Source organism: Phocoena phocoena, chromosome 1 (genome assembly GCF_963924675.1).
Source record: "Phocoena phocoena chromosome 1, mPhoPho1.1, whole genome shotgun sequence".
In the NCBI taxonomy this organism is placed as follows: Eukaryota; Metazoa; Chordata; class Mammalia; order Artiodactyla; family Phocoenidae; genus Phocoena; species Phocoena phocoena.
In genome coordinates, this window is record NC_089219.1 from 11,782,637 (window position 1) to 11,803,226 (window position 20,590).

General features: G+C 58.1%; 1 protein-coding gene across 1 annotated transcript; it reads left to right on the forward strand.

The window, feature by feature from the left end:
• Positions 1–2,028: 2,028 nt before the first annotated feature.
• Positions 2,029–17,225, forward strand: EFHD2 (EF-hand domain family member D2). Its single transcript, XM_065889682.1, has 4 exons — positions 2,029–2,333; positions 14,592–14,739; positions 15,922–16,056; positions 17,094–17,225. Exons 1-4 carry the CDS (start codon positions 2,029–2,031, stop codon positions 17,223–17,225), a joined length of 720 nt encoding a protein of 239 aa, XP_065745754.1.
• The last annotated feature ends 3,365 nt before the right edge of the window (positions 17,226–20,590 follow it).

The window sequence follows — 20,590 nt, forward strand, 5'->3', positions numbered from 1 at the left end:
TCCAAAAGAAAAAAAAAAAGGTAGCCCTATTTCATGCAGACCCGCTATAAACCATAGGTTGGGGCGAGTTGCGGTTCATCAGATTTTTTTAAGTAATTAGCTGCTTTAAAAAGAAAGCTCAGAATTTGCAAACCCAAGCATTTGCAGGCATAATTTTTAAAATTTTGATCTATACCCTGTCCCTAGTCTTTTGCATTCAATAAAAAAAACAACTATGTTGCTTCTGTTGGGTCCTTGAAGGACACATATGGAAGATATAGAAACTTACCTTTTACAAGTAGCTGTACCAAGTTGCCCAAGACCAACAGAAACTCAATTCCAAGCTTTAAAAAAATAAAATCGTGTCATTTAAGCTGAACATCTTTATTGGATTCAGAAACAATCTCAAAAATAAGTTAATGTAAATTTCATATTTTCTTGAACCCTGAAGGTTTTCTTTCTCAATTTTATTATTTTTAAAATGCCTTTTAAATTAATTCAGCAATATTCTTAAACCGTGGAAAATCAAAAAATATCAGTTGAGGGTTTGTTCTGTGCAAATCAGTCTGTAACAGCTTGCTGGTTTTACATTCTCAAGGGCTCTCTGCCTCCAGATCACTGGTTTTTTAAGCCCTAAGCCCATCTCTTCTCTGCACATTGATGGGTAGGAGCTGCTTCTGCAAAGGGGTCTTGAGCATCACCCTAACATTCTAGAGCAGCGGTCCCCAACCTTTTTGGCACCAGGGTCCGTTTTCACGGAAGACAATTTTTCCAAGGAGGGGGGCGGGGTGGGGGGGAAGGTTTCGGGATGATTCAAGCACATTCCATTTATCGTACACTTTATTTCTATCGTTATTACGTCAGCTCCACCTCAGATCATCAAGCATTAGATCCCCGGGGGTTGGGGACCCCTGTTTTAGAGAATAAGCACAAAGCACAGTAGTGATTCTCAAACTCCCCTGGATGCAGATTTCTGGGCCCCATTCCAGAGATCAGTTTTGTCGGTCTGGATTGGAGCCTGGGAACCTGAATTATTAACCAGCCCCACTCCTCCCCCGCAGTGGTTTCGCTGCTGGAGGTCCACAGCTTTGCAGTTTTAAGGTGACAGACCAGACCACAGAGAGAAATTCTCTCTGGTCCCTTCCTGACACCCCAGCCCTTGAGCCTTTGTAGAGGACATCTCTTCTCTGGGGTCCCCACTGAAATGGCAATATCAAGATCTCCCTGTCAGTTCCCCTAAAATTAAGTCTCAGACGACCGCGTGGCCCAGCAGCTATTCTGCCAAGTCATTCATGTGATGTGCTGGCCCACAGGGAGAGGGCAAGGCTCTTCTCCCTCTCGCTCTCCCGCTATCTCCGAGGACCTCTCAGGGCTGAGGCCCAGGGCCATATCCCTCGCAGCTGCTGATCCATCTCTCTCCAAAAGATGCAGCTGCTCCACCTGCGGTTACGTCTAAACGGGGGTTCCTGCTCACCGGGTACACCTTCTTCATTACCTCTGCAACCCTCATCGAAACCCTCATCGAAAGCGACAGTGTGTAACATTGAGTCGTCTCCATGGCAACCGACAGGGTGTCACACCGCCATGGGATTACGACTCCACGGCGTGGGGATTCCAGAGAAGGGGTTGGGGGCGGCGTCCCCCTGCGCCCCAGACCCACACCCAAACTGGTGGGAAGGACCCCCTCGTCCTTCCCGCCTCGGTCCCCGGCCCCCAGCCCGACCTCTCCCGTTCAGCCGGCACAGTGAGGAGGAGAGGGGGGATGGGTTCTACGGGGGCCCCCCAACCTTACGGGGGAGGATGGTGGCGGGCCCGGCGCCCCCGGTACACTCTAGACGCGGAGCTCAAGCCGGAGCCCGAGCCCGCGCGGGGCGGGCTGCGCAAGGCCGGGAGCCGGGGCGGGAGCGGGCGGGCCCAGCGAGGGGCGTAAGTCCCACCTTCGGGGGCGGTGCCTGGCGCTGGGGAGTGTCAGGAAGAGGAAGAGCGCGGCCAGAGGCGGCGCGGGCGCGCGACTAGCAGGGTCCGGGGGCGAGCGCCGCGCGGGCCACCATGGCCACGGACGAGCTGGCCAGCAAGCTGAGCCGGCGGCTGCAGATGGAGGACGAGGGCGGCGTCGAGGCCCCGGAGCAGCCCGGGCTGAACGGGGCGGCGGCGGCGGCGGGGGCACCCGACGAGACGGCCGAGGCGCTGGGCAGCGCGGACGAAGAGCTGAGCGCCAAGCTGCTGCGGCGCGCCGACCTCAACCAGGGCATCGGCGAGCCCCAGTCGCCCAGCCGCCGCATCTTCAACCCCTACACCGAGTTCAAGGAGTTCTCCAGGAAGCAGATCAAGGACATGGAGAAGATGTTCAAGCAGTGAGTGCCCGCTCGACACGGTTCCCCACCCACCCCGAGAGCCGGCCTCGGCTCCCGAGCCCCCGAACCCTGGACCCCGCGCCGTCCCGGGACCCATGCGGCCAGCCGGGCTCCCCGATCCCTGACACACCAGGGGCGGGGACCCCTGGCCCCTTCCAGATAATCACGAGGCTTCGGGACCTCCTCCCTACCACGCATATGGGTCTGGGGACCCGCGGCCCCTGGCACGCGACCTCTCCTCACCGTGACGCTGCCCCCGATACACTGCACGCGCGCACGCGGAGTGGGGGACCCCGCGGCTCCTTCTAGATAAGCACAGGGGTCTGGAGGGTCCGGTTCTCTGGCCTTGTTAGTGATGCTTCTCCACACGCGCGCACACCGAGATTGAGGACCCCGTGGCCCCCTTTCCCCCTCCTCAGCTACTTGAATTCCCAACCGCCCCCCCACACACCAAACGCGGGTCTAAAACACACACCCCACCCTCCAGCGCCTCAACAAAGGTGACCATTCCTTTTACTGGGGTCCTTTCATTTACTCTGCTTATCTCAGATCCCTCTCAACGTGGGTTCTGGGCCGAGACCCCTCCCCCGCCTCCCCTCCACTTATTCAGCATCTGCCAGCAAACTGTGTCAAAGACCCTTCGGCCCCTCCCACCTCTGCCCTCATCCACTCCGTTAGCCAGGACCCCAGCCCTTGACCCTCAGGTGATCTCCCCAGGGAGGGACCCCTTCCTCCCTGCCCCCGACTTGGCAGGTATGTACACACACACACACACACACAGCCGCAGCCACGTCCCTGCAGGGCCGAGTCCCCGCCTCCCTCCGCAGACCATCCCTCCCTCCTCTTGCCCTCGTCACCCCGGTACACCCAGCAGCTTTGCAGTCACTGCCCCCTGTTTTCTGTCAGAAAGGCCCCATCTCTCCTTGCCTCCCTTCCTCCACCGCGTGCCCCCTTCCCTCCCCACACAGGGTCCCTGACACCCCACACGAAGCTATCTGACTTGGCTGGTAGCTCTCACCTCTACCTTTACTCCATCCTTAAATTCCATACCCCATGCCCTCAGCAGGTTGGACAGGTCCTTCCAGGCCTCTGGGCTTCCCCCTCCCCCAACAAAAAAAACTTTAAATCTCTGTGAAATGACTAGAGAGAAAGGCTTCCAGGTCCCCTTCTGGTCCATCACTGCGTTCACCCAGTTGGGATTGAGATGGTCAGCCACGCTGCCCACCCCGAGCAGTGAGGGGGGCCTGGGGCGGGGGTGAAGGTACTCAGCCCCCCTCCCTTTGGTATTCTTCCCTGCCCACCTCCTGTTGCCCATCCCCCCTGCCCCTGGCCGCTGGAGGGGAAAACAGCCCAGGGGTGTGATCTGGAGTAGATCTGGAAGTGGATCCAAAAGGTAGAACTGTCCTGAGGCCAAGTCTCAGGTGAGGGAGTCAGGAGGTCTGGCAGCCCAAGGTCGAGAGGAAGGGGCGCTGACCCCACCTTGGCTGGGGCAGTGTGCTCGGACCGCAAGCAGGAAGCCCGGGGCGGCGGGGGGAGGGTTTTGCAACCCCACAGCTTGAGAAAGACTCTTTCCCACTCCTCACTGCTTGCTGTGGCCCTGCTTTTGCATTTGGCCCCAATGCAGAAGAGGTTTTTGGTTCTCAGACCTGGATGGCTGGGAGCCCCATGTTTTTCCGAGGGTCAGCCTGGGGTGGAACTGAGTCCTTAACCCCACTCCAGACCTCTGCATGGAGACCCCTGGGCCTTGAGGAGCCTGCTTCTTTGGCTCCAGGGTCTTGTCTGGGAGTTCTTCTCAAGTTTCTTCCTGATAAAAGACTGGCCCTATCAGGAGAGCAGGAGTTCCAGGATCGCCGCCTCAATAGAAGGCAGTCAGAACTTCCTTATAGACTCTGCCCCGGCCCCTCGCGCCCCACCTCAGCTGCCCGCCGCCACCACCACCCCCGCCCCCCACCCCCCCCACCCCGCCCGCTGCCCGCCGCCACCACCACCCCCGCCCCCCACCCCCCCCACCCCGCCCGCTGCCCGCCGCCACCACCACCCCCGCCCCCCCCACAGGGAAGTACGAGGGAGGTTATTCAAATGCGGCCACGTGCCGCAGGACTAAGGAGCGTCTCCGTTCCTCCCAGCAGCCCCATGACATAGAACTGTCGTCACCACCATGGCGCAGTTGGACAGTCTGGGCACAGAGCAGTTTGGTAACTTGCCAAGAATACACAGCTCAAAAAATGATGGAGTCATAATCTAAACCCAGGTCTGTGACTCCAAAACCCATGTTCTTCCCTCCTGGGTTTCCCGTCACAGACGTCTGCCTCCACGCGGGGAAACACACCCCGCCAACACCCGCTTCCGTGTGCATGGCTGATTTTCTCCCACGTGGACCCACCACCAGAGTCCTTCTCTTAGGCTTCACCCCCTCTACGCCCGCCAAAAACAAGAAGGAGCTGTTTGGAGCACCCAGACACGCTGTATGAGCAGGGACCTGGGAGACTGCAGCTTGGTTGGAAGGGGCGCGTGACTAGGGGAATGGTCGTGGAGCTGCATTTGCAGAGCGAGCTCACTTTTTACAGAGGCTGTTTGGCTGTTAGTTTGACGAGGGGTAACTTTGTTGAAAATTGAGGGGAGCTGAACCCCTGGAAGCCCCCTCTTGGCACCACTACTGCCTGATGAGGTATTGGCAGGGGTGAGGGGGGCAGGAAGGGGTCAGGGAGATTCTAGGGAAGGAAGTGCCACCCGCCGGGGGCCCTGGCGTGGATGGAAGGCTGCAGATTTTGTATTCAAGGAAACAAGGCTTCACTGTGCCAGCCGAGCCCAGCCCAGCCGAGTCCCGGCTGTGAACAGCCAACAGACAGGCTCTCATGGAAGACAAAACTCGCGTTCTGCTTCTGCTGTCCAAGAGGTGCTGCAGCCTCCTGGGTCCAAGCAGGGCCCAAGGATCACAGCCAGGGCTCTGCTGGGACACTTCCACCCCGATCTGCAGCTCCCATGGCAGAGGGGAGGGGAGCCTGGCCCCCCTGGGAAGCCATCCCCCAGAGCAGAGTGCAGGAGATGGGAGAGGGCAGAGGGAGCTGGGAGCTGGACTTGTCTTGGAGGCCAGGAGCTAGGAAGTGGGGCTTTGTCCTGGCTCTGCCACTCAATTACCTAGTCGGCCTGCCCCCTCTGGGCCTCAGTCTCCCCACCTGTAAAAGGAGCCTGATGTATCTGATGATTCCCAAAGGTGATTCACCAATGACTTCCTTATTTCTGAGTCGTCCGGAGCCCTCCCGGATGGCAGAACTGCCTTCCAGGGTCTTCCAGTTCATCCATTCAGCGATCATCAGCAAATACTTCCTAAGGATGGAGATGGAGGGAGAAGAGAGGGGGCAGAGGGAAGATAGACGGGCTCTCCGTCATCGCTGACCTCACGCTGCTGGTAGTTTCCATCTGGGAGAGACCTCCGGGGTTGTCACCAACGCTTCTCCCCCATTTTACAGAAGAGGAAACCGAGGCCCAGGAAGGTGTAGTGACATCCATGGGGAGGTTTTCAGTGGCTGAACCAAAGCATCCTTATCTGTACAATGGGAAAAGTGGTCCCTGCATCTCGAGGTGGGGCGGGGGGAGGTGATGCACACAGAGCTCTGGCAAGGTGCCAGGCACCTGGAAGCACCTGGACTCTCAGTCCTTCCCCCTCCTGCAGCCTCAGGCTGCACCCATCACCTCTAATCCGACCCTCTGCCCTCCTCTGTCTGCCCATCCATCCAGGGCTGCTCTGGAACCCTCCAGGCAAGGGGCAGTGGTGTGGACCCGGAGGGCCTCAGGGCAGCCACCTCTGGCCTGGCAACAGCCTGCGTGGGGCTCTGCGGGGCGGTGTAAGCCGAGACCTGCCAGAGAGGAAGGCAGCCATGTAATTCTGAACCTGCCGTGGAATCCGAGGAAGATGTCCTAGTTCCCTGCCCTGCCCAGCCTCGTCCCCAGCCACTTCATCTCATGACCCCTTGCGTCAGAGAAGAGGGGGGCTTCCCTCTCTCCTTCCCACCTTGCCCTCCCCTCCTCTCCACCTGCTATGCCTCCCTGGTGTCGCCCTAGGCTCTTGCAGCTCACAGCAGCACGCCCCCCCACCCCCGTCCTTCCTGGAGGGCTGTCTGGTGCAGTGGTTAAGGTCAGGGCCTTTGGAGTCAGCCGCCCTGGGTTGGAATCCCAGCCTTGGGCCCTGGGGCAAGGCACGTAAACCCTTCTGAGCCCCGGTTCCTCACCCTGCAACAGGGAGAATAATAGAACCCACCTCACAAGGTTGTTATGAAGTGCCTGGCACAAAATAAGTACTTTCCAAGTTCCTGTCACCACCATCCCCAGCCCCGGTGGTGGTGCCTAGCACGGAGATTGCTCCACAGAAGCCACTGGCTGACTCCACTTACCCCCCATGGAGCTGCCCGGCCTGCCAGACTGGCAAGAACCCTCTTGCTTTGGGCCGGAGTGATGGGGACCCAGCATGAGAACCTTCTTTCCCTCCTGCTGAACCGACACTTTCATTGACGGCTACATCTGGCTTTGATAAATAACAAAAATGGGAAACCGAATTCATTATCACTTAATTACGTGGAAGGCAGGTGGCAGAAAAAAGGGCAGTGCAGACAGCAGCCCTGGGATGACACAAAACTAGGACTCCAGCGCCCGTCTGCCACCGCCCGGACGGGGTGCTCTGCTTCTCAGAGCCTGTTTCCCCTGGGGCTAAAGAACCTGCCTGGTAAAGTCCTGAGGATTAAGTTTTTAAAAGTCCTGGGGAATTCCCTGGAGGTCCAGTGGTTAGGACACCGCCCTTTCACTGCTGAGGGCCCATGTTCAATCCCCGGTCGGGGAACCAACAAGCCTGACCGTGCGGCCAAAAAAAAAAAAAAAGTCCTGAGCCTTTGTAAAGAGCCCACCATTGTGTCTGGTCTGTGGGCTATTAAAAACATAGACGGTGATTTTGAAAAGCTTAAAGTCCATTCTTTTGATCATATTTTATTAAGTTTCTGTGTGCAAGGTCCAGAGAATTAAGGGAAAAATAGAGTTCCTGCCCTCAAGAAGCTTAAAGTCTCACGGAGAGCAGTGGCATAGAGGGGTGGGTCTTTGGGGGGATAGAGAAGATGGGCCCACCGGGCTGGAAACGGCAGGTTCCATTTCTTTATTTCTATGACGAGGACTGAAGTTCTCCTGAGGGATGCCGTGCTGCCGGCCCTCCACAGCCAGCCCCCTGCCGCCGCACCCTCTCCTTGTTAAATGGAACCGCCAGGCCCAGTTGAGCCTGGTGTGTTATTTCAGGAACTGAACTTCATCCTCACACCAGCCCAGGGAGGTGGGTGCTGTCATTATCCCCATTTGCCAGATGAGGAAAGCAAGTCTCAAGGTTATAATAAGTGGCAGGGCCAGGATTAGAACCAGGTCTGCCTACTGGGAGTTCCCGAGGCCAAGTGAGGGCTGCGTTTATGGGAAAGGAGGAGTCCCAGAGCCTAGTCAGGGGGTGGGGGGTGACGGGGGGGAGTCCTCTGGGGGTTCAGAGGTTGGGTCCTTCCCCCTGTAGCAGCCAGGAGCCTGCCTTGCTGGGGAGAAGCCCCACACCCCTGGGGAGGGAGGATTTCCTGGCCTCAGGCCTGTCCTCTGCTCTCCTACTTCCCTTCTGATTCTGAGTCACCTCTCCTTTCCGTCCCCCCAGGGACTTTTGGTTCCCTTTTGGTTTGCACCTTCCTGCCTTCTCTCCTCTGTGCCTCTGGGTTCAGGCCCTGCTGCCTGGGGCCCTTTCTGCAGGGCCAGCCCAGCCAGGAGCAGAGTTGCCCTGTGGCCTCCGCAGGGACAGTCCCCACACCCTCCAGCAGCTGAGTTCCCTCTGACTGCCCGGCAGACTTCTGCTTTTCAAGGTCTCTAGAGAAGCGAGGGTTCCGGGCCAGAAAGGTGCAGCCTGACGGAGCCGGGCCCAGGGACGCCTGAGCTGTGTGCAAACAGAGGGCTGCTGTGGCGTCTCCATTGCAGGCACTTTGCGTCTTGTTTAATCCTGTCTCAGCATCCTGGAAGATGATCATCACCCCTTTCACAGATAAGAAGACCGGGTCTCAGAGAGGGTTCCATGACTTGAGGAGTGGAGACAGGTTTTGAATGAGGGTCCTTCTGACTCCCACGTCCCTTGCTCCCATGGGACCCGAAGAGAGCAGCGTCAGTGTCCGCCGGGAGCTTGTTAGAAAGCTCAGAGGCTCAGGCTCCACCCCAGGCCTACTGGGTCAGAATCTGCTTCCCCCCCCCGCCCCCGCCGGTACTTGGGCCTCTCACTGTTGTGGCCTCTCCCGTTGCGGAGCACAGGCTCCGGACGCGCAGGCTCAGCGGCCATGGCTCACGGGCCCAGCCTCTCCGCGGCATGTGGGATCTTCCCGGACCGGGGCAAGAACCCGTGTCCCCTGCATCAGCAGGTGGGCTCTCAACCACTGCGCCACCAGGGAAGCCCAGAATCTGCATTTTAACAAGGCTCACCGGGTGTGCGCATTAAGGTTTAAGAAGCACTGGGCCACCATAGCTGTCTCCCTGCCACGTTACTTAGTCTGGGCAGTGAGGGGAAAACAAGAGGAAAGATTAAGTTAAATAGTAAACACTGGGTTATATTAGACATTCAGTAAATGTTCTTTGCAATCACTTTTATAATAATTATTATTATTAGGTGCAGGCAGGGAAGGAGGCGGCACAGGGGAGAGCGGGGGGGGAGACCCACTGCTGAAACTACATGTGGAGGGAGCTGCCCTCCCAGGGTGGGCTCAGCATGAGGTGCTCGAACTTGAGGTTAGGACGCCCCCAAGTCCTGACAGCGCCCAGCAATTGCCATCAGCCTTGATCCTTGGACTTACCGGAAAGCCGTGGAGGAGGCGTGAGCACCCGCCAGCCACACACTCACCCATATGCACTCACACACCCTCTCCTTGGCTGACACAGGGCAACAGATCAAGTGTCAGACTCCGCAGATAGGACTGGAGGAAGTGGTGAGAGGGCTTTCCCCCCATGAGTCAGGCAGTCTGGGGGTGGGAGAGTGCAGGAACGGATGGGCACTGCCGGCCGTCATCACCGAGCCTGGGGGCGTCCACCTGCACGGGGAGGCGGGCCAAGCCAACCTGCCTGTAACAGCTAGCAAGGCCAAAATGTCCCTGTTGTCCAGAACTTTCCTGCCCCAAGCAACCTGCCTTCCCATTTTGCAGGTCAAAGAGTAGAGGCCTAGGAGCCTCTGGGGCCTCCCGAGATAGGATGGAGGAAGACCAGGTCTGTGAATGCTGAGAACAAAGCCAGGTGGGCCTGGGGGCTCAGTGGTCCATAAACACCACTCTCTCCAGCTGTCTGTCCTCCTTGGGACCCCCATGGGCAGAGGGGCCATGAGCAAAGGCCTGGGATGGGAACTAGAAGGGAGAGAATTGGGGTCCCCTGTGCTCCCAGAGCAACTGTTCCCACCCTCCCCTTGTGCAGCAGCTGTGATGACTCCTCACTCTGCTCTCAGACTGTACAGCACAGCTGGTGGGTGGGGAGGTCGTGCGTGAGGAGAAACTTTCTAATAGTTCCAGAGCCAGAATGTGCTGCTTTAGGTAAGCAGTGAGCTTCCCGTCCTTAGAGGCATTCAAGATGCCAAGCAGGAAAACTGCACTGTGTATCTGACCCTCATGAATGGCTAAATGAGGTGGCCTCCAGTATCCTTCCCAGCCTGAGTTTCTTTGGTGCAGGGTCTGTAGGCATCAAGACGCAGCACAGTAGTTAAAAGCACATGTTTTTCATCAGGTCAGGGTTCTGATCCCAGGTGTGCCCTCGTCAGCTCTGGTCTTGGCCAAGTCACTTTCTCCCTGAGCCTCAGTCTCCTCGTCTGTAGTATGGGGATATTTATGCCTGCTTCATGGAGTTCCTGTGAGGATCTGATACAAAACACTTGGCACAGTGCCTGGCACATAGTAAGTGCCCAGCCAAGAGCAGCCACCAATGAAAATATTGTTATGAAATGAGGGCAAGCCCTGCACGCTGTAGGAGCCGGTCACTGCTCTCACCCCCGTTATCTCCGGGTTATCAGAACCAGGGGGAGGAGGAGCCATCAGCCGGATGGGACCTGCAGCCCAAAGGGGCAAAGTCTGCCTGGGTGGTGGCCGCTGCTCCACGTGCAAGGGCAGATGGGAGGGGATTTCGTCACCAGCATCCGGGGCGGCAGCTGCTGAGCCTCCCCGTCAAGAACTATTCAGGGGGAGGCTCAGAGGGGTGGTGGTTAGGAATGTGGGCACAGCACCAGGTGCAGCCGCCTCCCTCCGGTGCTGGAGAAAAGTGCTCAGCTCCCAGCCTAGGAGCTTTGTTGTCAGTCCTGCCAGATGGAACTGGCCCTCCCAGGCAGGGCCCAAGCCTCTCCTCTCAGCCCAGTCTCCCCCAGCCCTGCAGGCTTGAGAATCTGGGGCCCTCCATGGGACCGCCTTCCCAAGAAGAAAGCAGGCAGGCAGGGAGGAAAGCTTACAACTTTGGGAATCTTGCTTTTCTCCAGCTGTGTGACCCTGGGCTGCTTGCTACCCACTCTGGGCCCCAAGTTCCCTACATGACATGAAGGGGGTAGACCAGGCATCCAGGCGGATCTTGGATACGGACTCTTTTCCTGGATCCTCTGAGCTACCTGCAACCTCAGCTCAGAGAGGGGGCTGAGGGAAGAGAGGCTCTCCCCAGTCAGGGATAGATGCCTGTTTCCAAGCATCTTAGAACACCATTCTCTTCTGGGTTGCCAGTGGTCCTCCTGCTGGTGGCACAGAGGCAGTCTCCCCCTTTGTCACTTCCCTCCCTGTCAGAGGAGGAACAAGAGAGTAATCCAGGACCGAGGCTTCTCTCTCTCTCTCTGCCCAGCGAGAGAGCAAAAGATTCTGTCCTGCTGTCTCTTCACCTCCCCAGGTGGCGGGGTCCTTGAATCAGGCCTAATGGGGGTGGGGGAGGGAAGTAGTGGGACCTTCAGAGAAGATGCTGGAGGGACCTCTGGGTCATCGTGTCCACCCGCTGCCTCCAGGCCAGTCTACAACAAGCATTTCCTACCCACCATGCACCATCAGGACTGGTGCCTGAGGGAGAAATTGTATTTTTTACCATTATTAATCTCACTATCAACACCATTTTTATATTATATGTGCAAAGTACTTAACTAGTACCTGGCACATAAAAAGTTCTCAATAGCCACTATTCTAAAGAAATTGCAGGTTTTAAGCACGTACTATGTACTAGGCATTTTACACCCACGATCTCCTTTATCTCAAATCCTAGAGGTAGGTGTTACCGATAATAATAATTTAGTAGTAGTAGTACTGTAGTTAGCGTGTAATGATTGAGTACTTATTGTGGGCCAGCCTCTGTGCTAAGAATCCACGTGGATCATCTCTTAGCTCTTGCCGCAAGCCTGGGATGGGTCTGAGCTCCATGATGTAAATGGTTCATAGGGTCATGTGACTTGAGCAGAGTCACCTAGCCAGCAGGTGGCAGAGCTGGGGTTTGGACTCAGGTTAGTCTCAGCAGAGCTGCTGTGAGCACAAACCTCCAGGGTTTACCCAGGAACCTGGCTGATCCAATGACCCAGAGCCCACCCACGTCACAGCCCAGGGCACATGGTAGATGTCCACTCCCCCGGGGGCCTTGTGGGAACCACCCCCTCCAGTGTGGCCAGCCCCTGCATTGTCCCCCTGGGGGCAGGAGCCCGGAACCAGTAATTGATTGATGTTTGATTGACACAGGCAGCGGTTCACGCCGCGGTTTGAGCTGCAGCCCAGCCAGGAGGCCTGGGAGCTGCCAGAGACCGAGATCCAGAGCCCAAGTTTCTGTCCAAGTTTGGACACTTTATCTGCACTTCCTCTGAAACTGAGCCACCCCTGGCTGCAGGAGTAACCCTTGAGCAGTAAATAAAGCTGAGGCTCAAGAGAGGCAGGTGGGGCGGTAGAGAGAGTAGAGTGTGGGAATCACAGGGATGGGCGTCTGAACCCTTGGCCAGTGCCCAAACCTCTCCAGCCCCTGTCCCCTAATCAGTCACATGGGGACATAACTCTGACCCCCCAGGATTGCTGAGCCCAGAGAAAAATGCCTGGCACATAGTAGGAGCTTCATAAAAGTAACAAAGTCTCGTGATAGTGCTGGTAGCTGCAGTTTCTGGAGCCAGCGCTGTGCGAAGTGCTTGTCACGTGTGAACGTACCCAGTCCTCGCAGTGACCTTACGAAAGAGTCACCATCATACCAGGGGTTCTCTGCCTTGGCTGGAGGCTCGATGGCACAGTCTGCTGGAGCCCAAGCAGTCTGCTCCAGCCCTGACATGTCATCATTGGAGCCCGAGTTCAGAAAGAGGCGGGGGCTTTGTCTTCCGCAGGGACGCTGAGGGGCATCCATGTGACTTGCCCCGGGAAAGACTGACTCCCTCACCTGGCCACGCTCCAGGGCTGCTCCAGTACCGGTCACTAAGGCTCATGCAGCAGCCACCCAGCCCCTTACCACTGGCAAACAGGCTCCAAAGATGGAAGGGGGGGGCTCCACCGTGTCCCCCACAGGGCCCCTCCAGCTCTAAGTGGAGCCTGGACCACGAGATCGTTGGCCTCCCTGACCCTCCCGAGTCCCACAACCCTCCACCACATCCTCTCGCATCTGCTTCCGCCTCGGCTGTGGCCACTGCTCTCACCCCGGACCCTTTCACCCTGTGGTGGGGGAAAAGGCCTCAGGACCCTGTGTTCCCTGCAGGGTTCCCAGAGACCTGTCTTCCTGTGCTGCATCACTTCCAACCACTGACTCACTTGCTCGTGAACTATTTTTACCCCTTGCACAAATGCTCTGCTCAGCACTCCAGGCAGACGTCTCCGTCCTGCTGGCAACCCCAGGACATGAGGGGGGGGGGGCAGCAAATGTGCAGGTTTATGAGCCCTACTGACGTGGGGTAGAAGCCCAGCCCCTTCCTTCACTGCTGTGTGACCTTGGGCAGGCCACTTAACCTCTCTGAGCTTCCATTGTAAAAGAAGGTTATTATGAAGATTAAGTAAAATAAAGTATGGAAATTTCCCAGCACAAAGATAGATTTCAAAAAGTGGTTGCTCTCAGATGTCCATAGTCATGTGAAGCTTATGTGTAATTAGAGATGGGTGAAGGGAATTGGGAAGCCCTGTAGAGGCCACAGGAATGAGATGTGTGTTTGTGTAGGAACTCCAAGTCTCCAGGAAGTTTCTGGAACTCAGCCCCTGTATGTCATATTGCTGTCACCAGCGCTGCCACCCAGCCATCTTGAGGCCTCGGCGACTGCACAAGCTTCTTTAGGCTCAGAAGGCCCATTTGGCCAGCGCTGAGATGACTCTCCCCAACCCACCAGGAGACAGTCAGGGCGGTTGCTTGGTTCGCCTGATAAGAGGCCTGGCTGGGCGGTGGGAACAGCACCCACATCTGCCATGCTGTGTGCTCCCAGCACAAGCAGCACCTCCCCAGCCAGGGGACGGGCCTGGAGCCCAGCTCTGACCCAAGCTCTTACCACAAGGAAGCCAGTCGAGCGAGACGTTTAGACTCTGCCCCTCACTCACCCTGTCCCTCTCTCTGCCAGGCTGTTGGTGGTAGAAAAAAAGAGACCTGAAATATGCAGGGCAGAGGCACGGTCATCATGTAATCACTGTTCCAGGTCTTTCCAGCCACCCAGCTGGATCCCTGCCGCTCACTGCAGGCACCCTGCACAACTTGTTCCCAGAACACACCCCAGGCCACCTTCCAGAAAACTAGAAGTGGCCCCTCCCTCCTGTGACCTCTGGCCCTACCCTGAGACATGTGGTACCTTCTGCTTCCTCCTGGGTGGGAACAGGGAGAGGGGGAGAGATGGAGCCAAGATGTCCCTCGAGTGCCTGTGAAGGTACCTGGAGATGCTCAGTGAGTTCTAACTTCAGGGCCTACCGTCACAATCCTTACCCCCACGGTATTGTAAATTCTCCCTCCCTGCTTGTTCACGTCTCATTCAGTAGAGAGGGGCTGTGGTTTCCGCTGCCTTGTGTAGCAGGTAAATTTGGCCAAAAGTTAGCACGGTTCAACATGTAGGAGGCTGCCAGGTCACGTGGTGAGTTCCCCATCGTCAGGCAACCAAGCAGTAGCTGGGCCTCGAATCGGGAGTCCACCTGGGCCGAGGTCCTCTCCAGCTGTGATAAGATGACGCGTTGGTGGGAGGCACCTTTTGAGCCCCCAGGCTCCTTGTACTCTGGCTTATGACCACTCTGGTCAGGTATGAGGTGGCAGGATGTCCTTAGGCCTCTCTCTTTGCACTCACAGGTACGATGCCGGCCGGGATGGCTTCATCGACCTGATGGAGCTAAAGCTCATGATGGAGAAACTTGGAGCCCCCCAGACCCACCTGGGCCTGAAAAACATGATCAAGGAGGTGGATGAGGACTTTGACAGCAAGCTCAGCTTCCGAGAGGTGAGCCCCACTCCCCGTGGGGGGCAACACCGGGGGGTGGGGAGAAACTAACCCCTCTTTGTCATTGAGCAACTTTGTCCGTGAACAGCCACTGTCGAGCGGTTGAGTGAGGTGTCAGCGGATCCTAGAGCAGGTACCTGGGGAGATTCTGAGATGCCTAAGTGAGATGGAGGTACATGCGTTCCTTCATGCAGTGAGCACTGATGGAGTGACTTCTGTATACCTGACCCTGTGTGGGCTGTGGCAGTACAGAGAAAGGCCCTGTGCTCCGGGGGTCCTGGCGTGTAGAGGGGGAGATGCTCAGAGAGTGAAATAACAGGATGCTGTGCTTCAGAAGAGGGGACAGATGGAGGAGGGACATGCACTGCGGGTCCGAGAGGAGCCGGGCGCTGAGCTGGGTGACCTCACACTCCGAATCTCACTCAGGCCTCACTCTGAGACAGGAGCCACGAACGAGCCTGTTTGCTGGAGGAGGAAGCAGAGGCTCAAGGCCAGAGGAGCAAGGGCACTGGTCCCCGGCCAGCATAGGGTTAAAGGCCAGAGGTGGCCTCTGGAGAGTCAAGGCTCAGGCTGGGCCTCGGAGAACTGGCAGGAAGCACAGAAGAGGCAGGGCGAGAGAAGGGGGAGGGGGGCGCCTGGGGGAGCCAAGTCCAGGGAGGAAGGTGCGAGCAGCACACGATGATGGTTTGGAGTCCGGACCTGGGTTCAAATCCTTCCTCCCTCGCTTTCTGGTGCTGAGATTGGGGCAGGTTTTTTCTTGCCCCTGAGCCTTCCTCGCTCTGTAAAATGGGCAGAGCCATGTACCTTTAGGACTCAGTAAATGGAAGTTAGAGCGGATTGGTTTGGGGAACAGGGGAAACGAAGGTAAGAGGTAGGTTGAGGCTCTTAACGGGAGCTGAGCATGGGCAGAGCAGCCTGCAGCAGCCCCAGTCCTGGGGGGGTGGGGCAGGAGACAGGCAGCCTCCCATCGTACAGATGGGCAAACCGAGGCCCAGAGAGGGAGGGACGCGACAGCCTGTGCAGGGCACAGAGCATGGAGGACGGAGAGCCCGGACCTCCAGCTCCCAGGCCTGTGAGTACCTCCTTTCCGGGGAGGCCCGCAGCTGGCCCCAGGTGTGGGCAGGCTCTGGCCCCTTTCCCTCTCTCCCTGACAGCATCAGTGTTCTGTTCTCCCTGCTGCAGTTCCTCCTGATTTTCCGCAAGGCAGCGGCTGGGGAGCTGCAGGAGGACAGCGGGCTGCACGTGCTGGCCCGCCTCTCCGAGATCGATGTGTCCACCGAGGGCGTCAAGGGGGCCAAGAGCTTCTTTGAGGCTAAGGTAAGGAATATGGGAGGAGGTGTGGAACCCAGGCTGGGGTTGCCCTGACCCCCGCGTGAGGACAGGTGTGGCCGGGGTACTCCGGGGCCCTGAGTTAGCTCAAGGGTCAGCACGTCCCCTTCCTGTCCCTGCTGAGACCTCAGACAGGAGGTGGGGAGCTGACGCCCCTCCTGGGTCGGTCAGGGCCCACGGCGCTCCTGGCTTCTGTCCTCTCCCGTCCAGCCTGTGATCCTTTCCAGCTTCTCTTTCTCTCCCTGCCCCAGAGGTGGGTGAGGGAGGGGTGTGTACTCTTGAAGAGGTGACAGGGACCCCTTTGAGCCGCCCCAGCCCTGTACCCGGAGCCACTACCCGCAAAGGACTGGGCCTTAAAGAGTGGGCCCAGGAGACAGGAAGCAGGCCCAGAAACACAGCACTGGCTCCCGGGGCCTCTGGGAGACACTAGCCCCGCCAGCCCCAGCCGGGAGGGAGTATGATGGGCCCCAGAGGCCACCGCCGTGCACAGTACCCTCCCCTTTCAGCACACGCTCAGATGCAGGGGACAAGTATGGTTCCTGGATCCTGCCCTCCCCGGGCCCCGGGGCCCCTGCCTGTTCTTGCTTCTCCCCCTCCCCATGTTAGCTAAGAACATTCCTTCTGAAGGCCTCCTCCCACCTCCCTCTGGGCTTCTAGGGTTGATGGGATGTTTCCGGGTTCATCAGTGAGACCAGGTGTGCCTCTGGGCTTCCCAGGACAGGGGACAGGGTAAGAATAGCAGCTTCAGGAGCTCGCATTTCCAGGACCCGTGCTCTGCAGCAGCTACTGAATATGTCTTTTCTCTTTCAATCCTCCCAACGTATCCCTGAGGTCGGAGTTACTGAGCGCCAGGCTCTAAGTGGAAGCAGTGAGGCTCAGAGAGGTGACTGAAGTGCCTGGCCCAGGGCCAGGCTGGTGGGAGGCAGAGCTGTGTGTGCATAGCGCAGGGGGGCAGCGGAACCAGAAGAGACCCCGGAGAGAGCCCCCTCCGGCCCTGAGCCACTTCCCCCCCGACCCCACCCCAGGTCCAGGCCATGAACGTGTCCAGCCGCTTCGAGGAGGAGATCAAGGCAGAGCAGGAGGAGAGGAAGAAGCAGGCGGAGGAGATGAAGCAGCGGAAGGCCGCCTTCAAGGAGCTGCAGTCCACCTTCAAGTAGCGAGGCTGCGCCCCACCGCCTGGCCCCGGCCCCGGCGCCCAGTCCCGCGGGCGAGGGTGGCGAGGGCCGGCAGACCGCAGGCCAAGCCTGATCCTCGGCTCTGTCTGAGGGGACCATGCTAAAAAGCTACACGTGTCTGTGAACAAGCCGGCTGAGGGCTCTCCCAGAGCGGCCCGGCCCCTCCCCGCTCCCTTCCGCTGTCCCTGAGGCCCTGACACCAGCCACCTCCCGGCCTGGCCCAGCCCTCCCTGGCCAGTCCTGCACCTCTCGCCTCCTGGCCGCCCACTGCCTGCTGCAGCCGCTCCTGCTTCTGGCTCTAGGGCGCTCCCTGCCGATGGGCTGCCTGCACACACACTCCTCCCTGTGCCTCTCCCTTTCCACCTCCTCCTCTACCCCCGCAGAGACCACCTGCCCTTAACCCACAGGCTGCACTGCCTCTGGGGCCCTCGAGCGCCCCCCGCCTTGACTGGGGGAGCGACAGGTGGCAAGAATCATGGCCGACCCCATAGAGCTGATTGGTGGCACCCGGGCTCCCCATCACCAGCACCTGTTCCTCTGGCCCTGCCTCCTCTCTCTGCTGGAATCAAGGGGGGGCTTCTATCTTGGCGAAGGGACCCAGGCCCCTGGCACCCCATGCTGGCCAGGAGACCCCAGCTCTCTGGGGCCTAGCCAGGCAGGGTGAGGGGGCAGCTGTGCCAATCTACCTCAAGGGCCCACACCCTGCCGGCCATGCCACGGATTGTGGGCAGGGAAGGCTCTGGGGGCAGAAACACCAGTCCCCGGTCCCCTCCACCCCCCCGCCCCCCGCTTTCCCTGGCCCTGAACAGCCTGAGGGTCTCTGGAGAGAAGAGGGTGGGGAGGAGGGATTGGCCCCTTCATAGGGAAGGAAACCAGCACGTCTCCATTCTCCAGGAGGCGTCCAAGAAGTGCTTTAAGTGGTTTGCACGGACCAGGTTGTGGGGAGCAGGGGGCCTGGCTCGGCTCTTTCACGCCATCCTTCCCCAAGTGACGTTCATCGCCTTGTCACCAGCAACGGGACATGTCCTGTCACACCCACCCCCTGAGGGAGCATGGGGACCCCAGCCCTCCCCGTGCCCATCCCCAGATGGGCCGTGGCCAAGCCTGTGCCACCGGCCCAGCCCTACGCGGCTCCCGATGTGCTCGCTCACGTGTGTGCGTGTCTGTGTGTACGTGCGTCTGTGTCCACTGCTGTGTCGTGAAGCTGTGCCCGTCCTCCAGTCCAAACAAGCGCATGGCCACCGAGGCCACAGTTATGCAACTTTCAGTGTGTGTTGTGACAGCGTCACTGCTTTTTAAACTCGGTAACTCTTTATTTTAGTAAAATGCCCCAAGAGTCCACAAAACTCCTGTTGGACTCGCAGAGTTGGACTTGCAGAGGTTTTATTTTTTTGGCCTTAGAATCTGCAGGAATTAGGAGGTACTGACCCCAGTGCAGCAGCCTTGGCCCTGGATTGCGTTTGCCTTAGCGGATATGTTTATACAGATGAATATAAAAAGGTCTTTTTCTTTTGGCGTATTGCTTTTTTTTTTTTCTCTCTTCCCTTCTCACCAAAAAAGAAAAAGGAAAAAAAAAAAAAAAGGCTACTTCTTCATTCGGTGGTACGATTATTTTTTTTAACTAAAATAAGATAAAATTCTATATTCTTATGTGTGTGTGGTTCTTGTTGGGGTGGGAGAGGGGAGGGGCTGGGAAAGGAGCAGACAGGATGAGGTCACCTGGGTGCTGGGGCAGCACTGGCTCAGATGGCTCCCATGTCATTTCAGAAGCAGGGAGAAGACGGACTCTTCCTAATGGGAGGTTGAGTTTGATGCTCACCTGCTGTCACCAGGGGCTAGTCCAAGCTCTTTATATATAACAACTCATTTCATCTGCACAGCCAGCCCAGGAGGGGGCTGGGGGCGCTGTGTTATTCCCAGATAAGAACAGAGAGACTCAGAAAGTCTCCCAGAGGCACACAGGCAAGCGGGGCAGCTCCAGGCTGCTCGGTCCACAGCTCGTGCCCCTACCCATCCAGCCACCCTGCCTGGCAAGTTCATTCAGAGGAGGACATGCACCAGGGGTGGCACCGAGGCCACGGGGATTCTGGACTGAGGCACCCTAGAGCCCCCCCAACACTCTCTGCCACGCTCAGAGATGCACCCCAAGCCTCCCCCGCAGACGGGTGGTTGGATGAAAGGCAAAGAGCCAGGTGATCCCTGTGTAGCTTTGGACAGATCAGGCTCCCGCTGGGTCTCAGTCACCCCATCTGTTCAATGAGAGGGTCTCAAAGTCTTCCCAACCCTTCGGTTTCCAGGTAGGGTGTCCCCCGTCTGTCAAGTGCAACCTGAGTTGGGGGGTGCAGGAGTTTGAGATTAGGCTGGGCATCGCTGCCCCCGGGTGGACATGGGTGGTATGACAGCAGCCAGGATGCCCTCCACCTCTGGCTTCCTCACAGGCCCTGCTAGGAGAAGGCTGCGTCCTTGAAGTGTATTTCCTGAGAAAGGCCACTCCCACATGCCACCTGTGGCCTGAGATGCCACCATCATTAACACCACATGTTGGGTTAAGCGTCGCCCTTCAATTGCCTTCCCAAGGGCAGAGCATCAGAACCCCTGACATGCTAGCAAAAGGGTCTCAGAACTGAGGGACAGAGGGTACTGACAGGGAAGGGCTAAAATTCAAGCCCCAGAGCCCCCGCCCAGCCGGCCCGGTGGTGGATGTGGGCCTCCAGCCCTCAGAATGTGAGGGACACAGGCCAGCAGTCCTACGCCAGGCCCTCCACCATCAGATCCAGCTGAGGGGCCCCAGCCTCGGCCCGCACAAGACCTCCCACTCCCAGCCCAGGCAGAGGGCATGGGAGGAATAAGGAGGCCTGGAGTGATTCAGTGACCAGGAATGGGAAGGGGAGACGGCTCCTCAAACCCTGCCCAGGTCCCGTGCTCTCAGTAAGCCCCCCGCCAAGTCCCGGTCCCCATCACCAAACCCCAAACCCCTCACTCAGCCCCCAAACCCTCTCTCAACACCTAGTACTTTCATCTGACTTCGAGGAGAAACACTGCCAGCCCCCAGGCCCGCCTCCTTAGTGGGTCCCACCCAAGATGTAACACTTGCCCCCCGAAAGTCCTGTCCCGGCAACTAAAAATTATGGGCCCCGGTCAGTGGCACCTGCCCTGTTTCTCAGGCTCTCACCAACAGCCTCCCCACTTGACTCCCAACCTTGGCATTGCTTCTCCTGGCATTCCCTTCCCCTGAGCCCAGCCTCTGCCAAGTCACCCATGGTTATTTTTCCAGCACAGTCTGGCCCTGAATGGCTGGGGGACATTAAGTGCCCAGATCCTGGGAGGCCCTGCTCCAGGCCCTGGAA

Excerpts from the sequence above, each read along its gene's own strand:
- EFHD2 (XM_065889682.1), top strand. The coding sequence starts at position 2,029 with ATGGCCACGGACGAGCTGGCCAGCAAGCTGAGCCGGCGGCTGCAGATG. Across the intron at positions 2,334-14,591 it reads ATGGAGAAGATGTTCAAGCA|GTACGATGCCGGCCGGGATG; the intron begins GTGAGTGCCCGC and ends TTGCACTCACAG. Across the intron at positions 16,057-17,093 it reads AGAGCTTCTTTGAGGCTAAG|GTCCAGGCCATGAACGTGTC; the intron begins GTAAGGAATATG and ends ACCCCACCCCAG.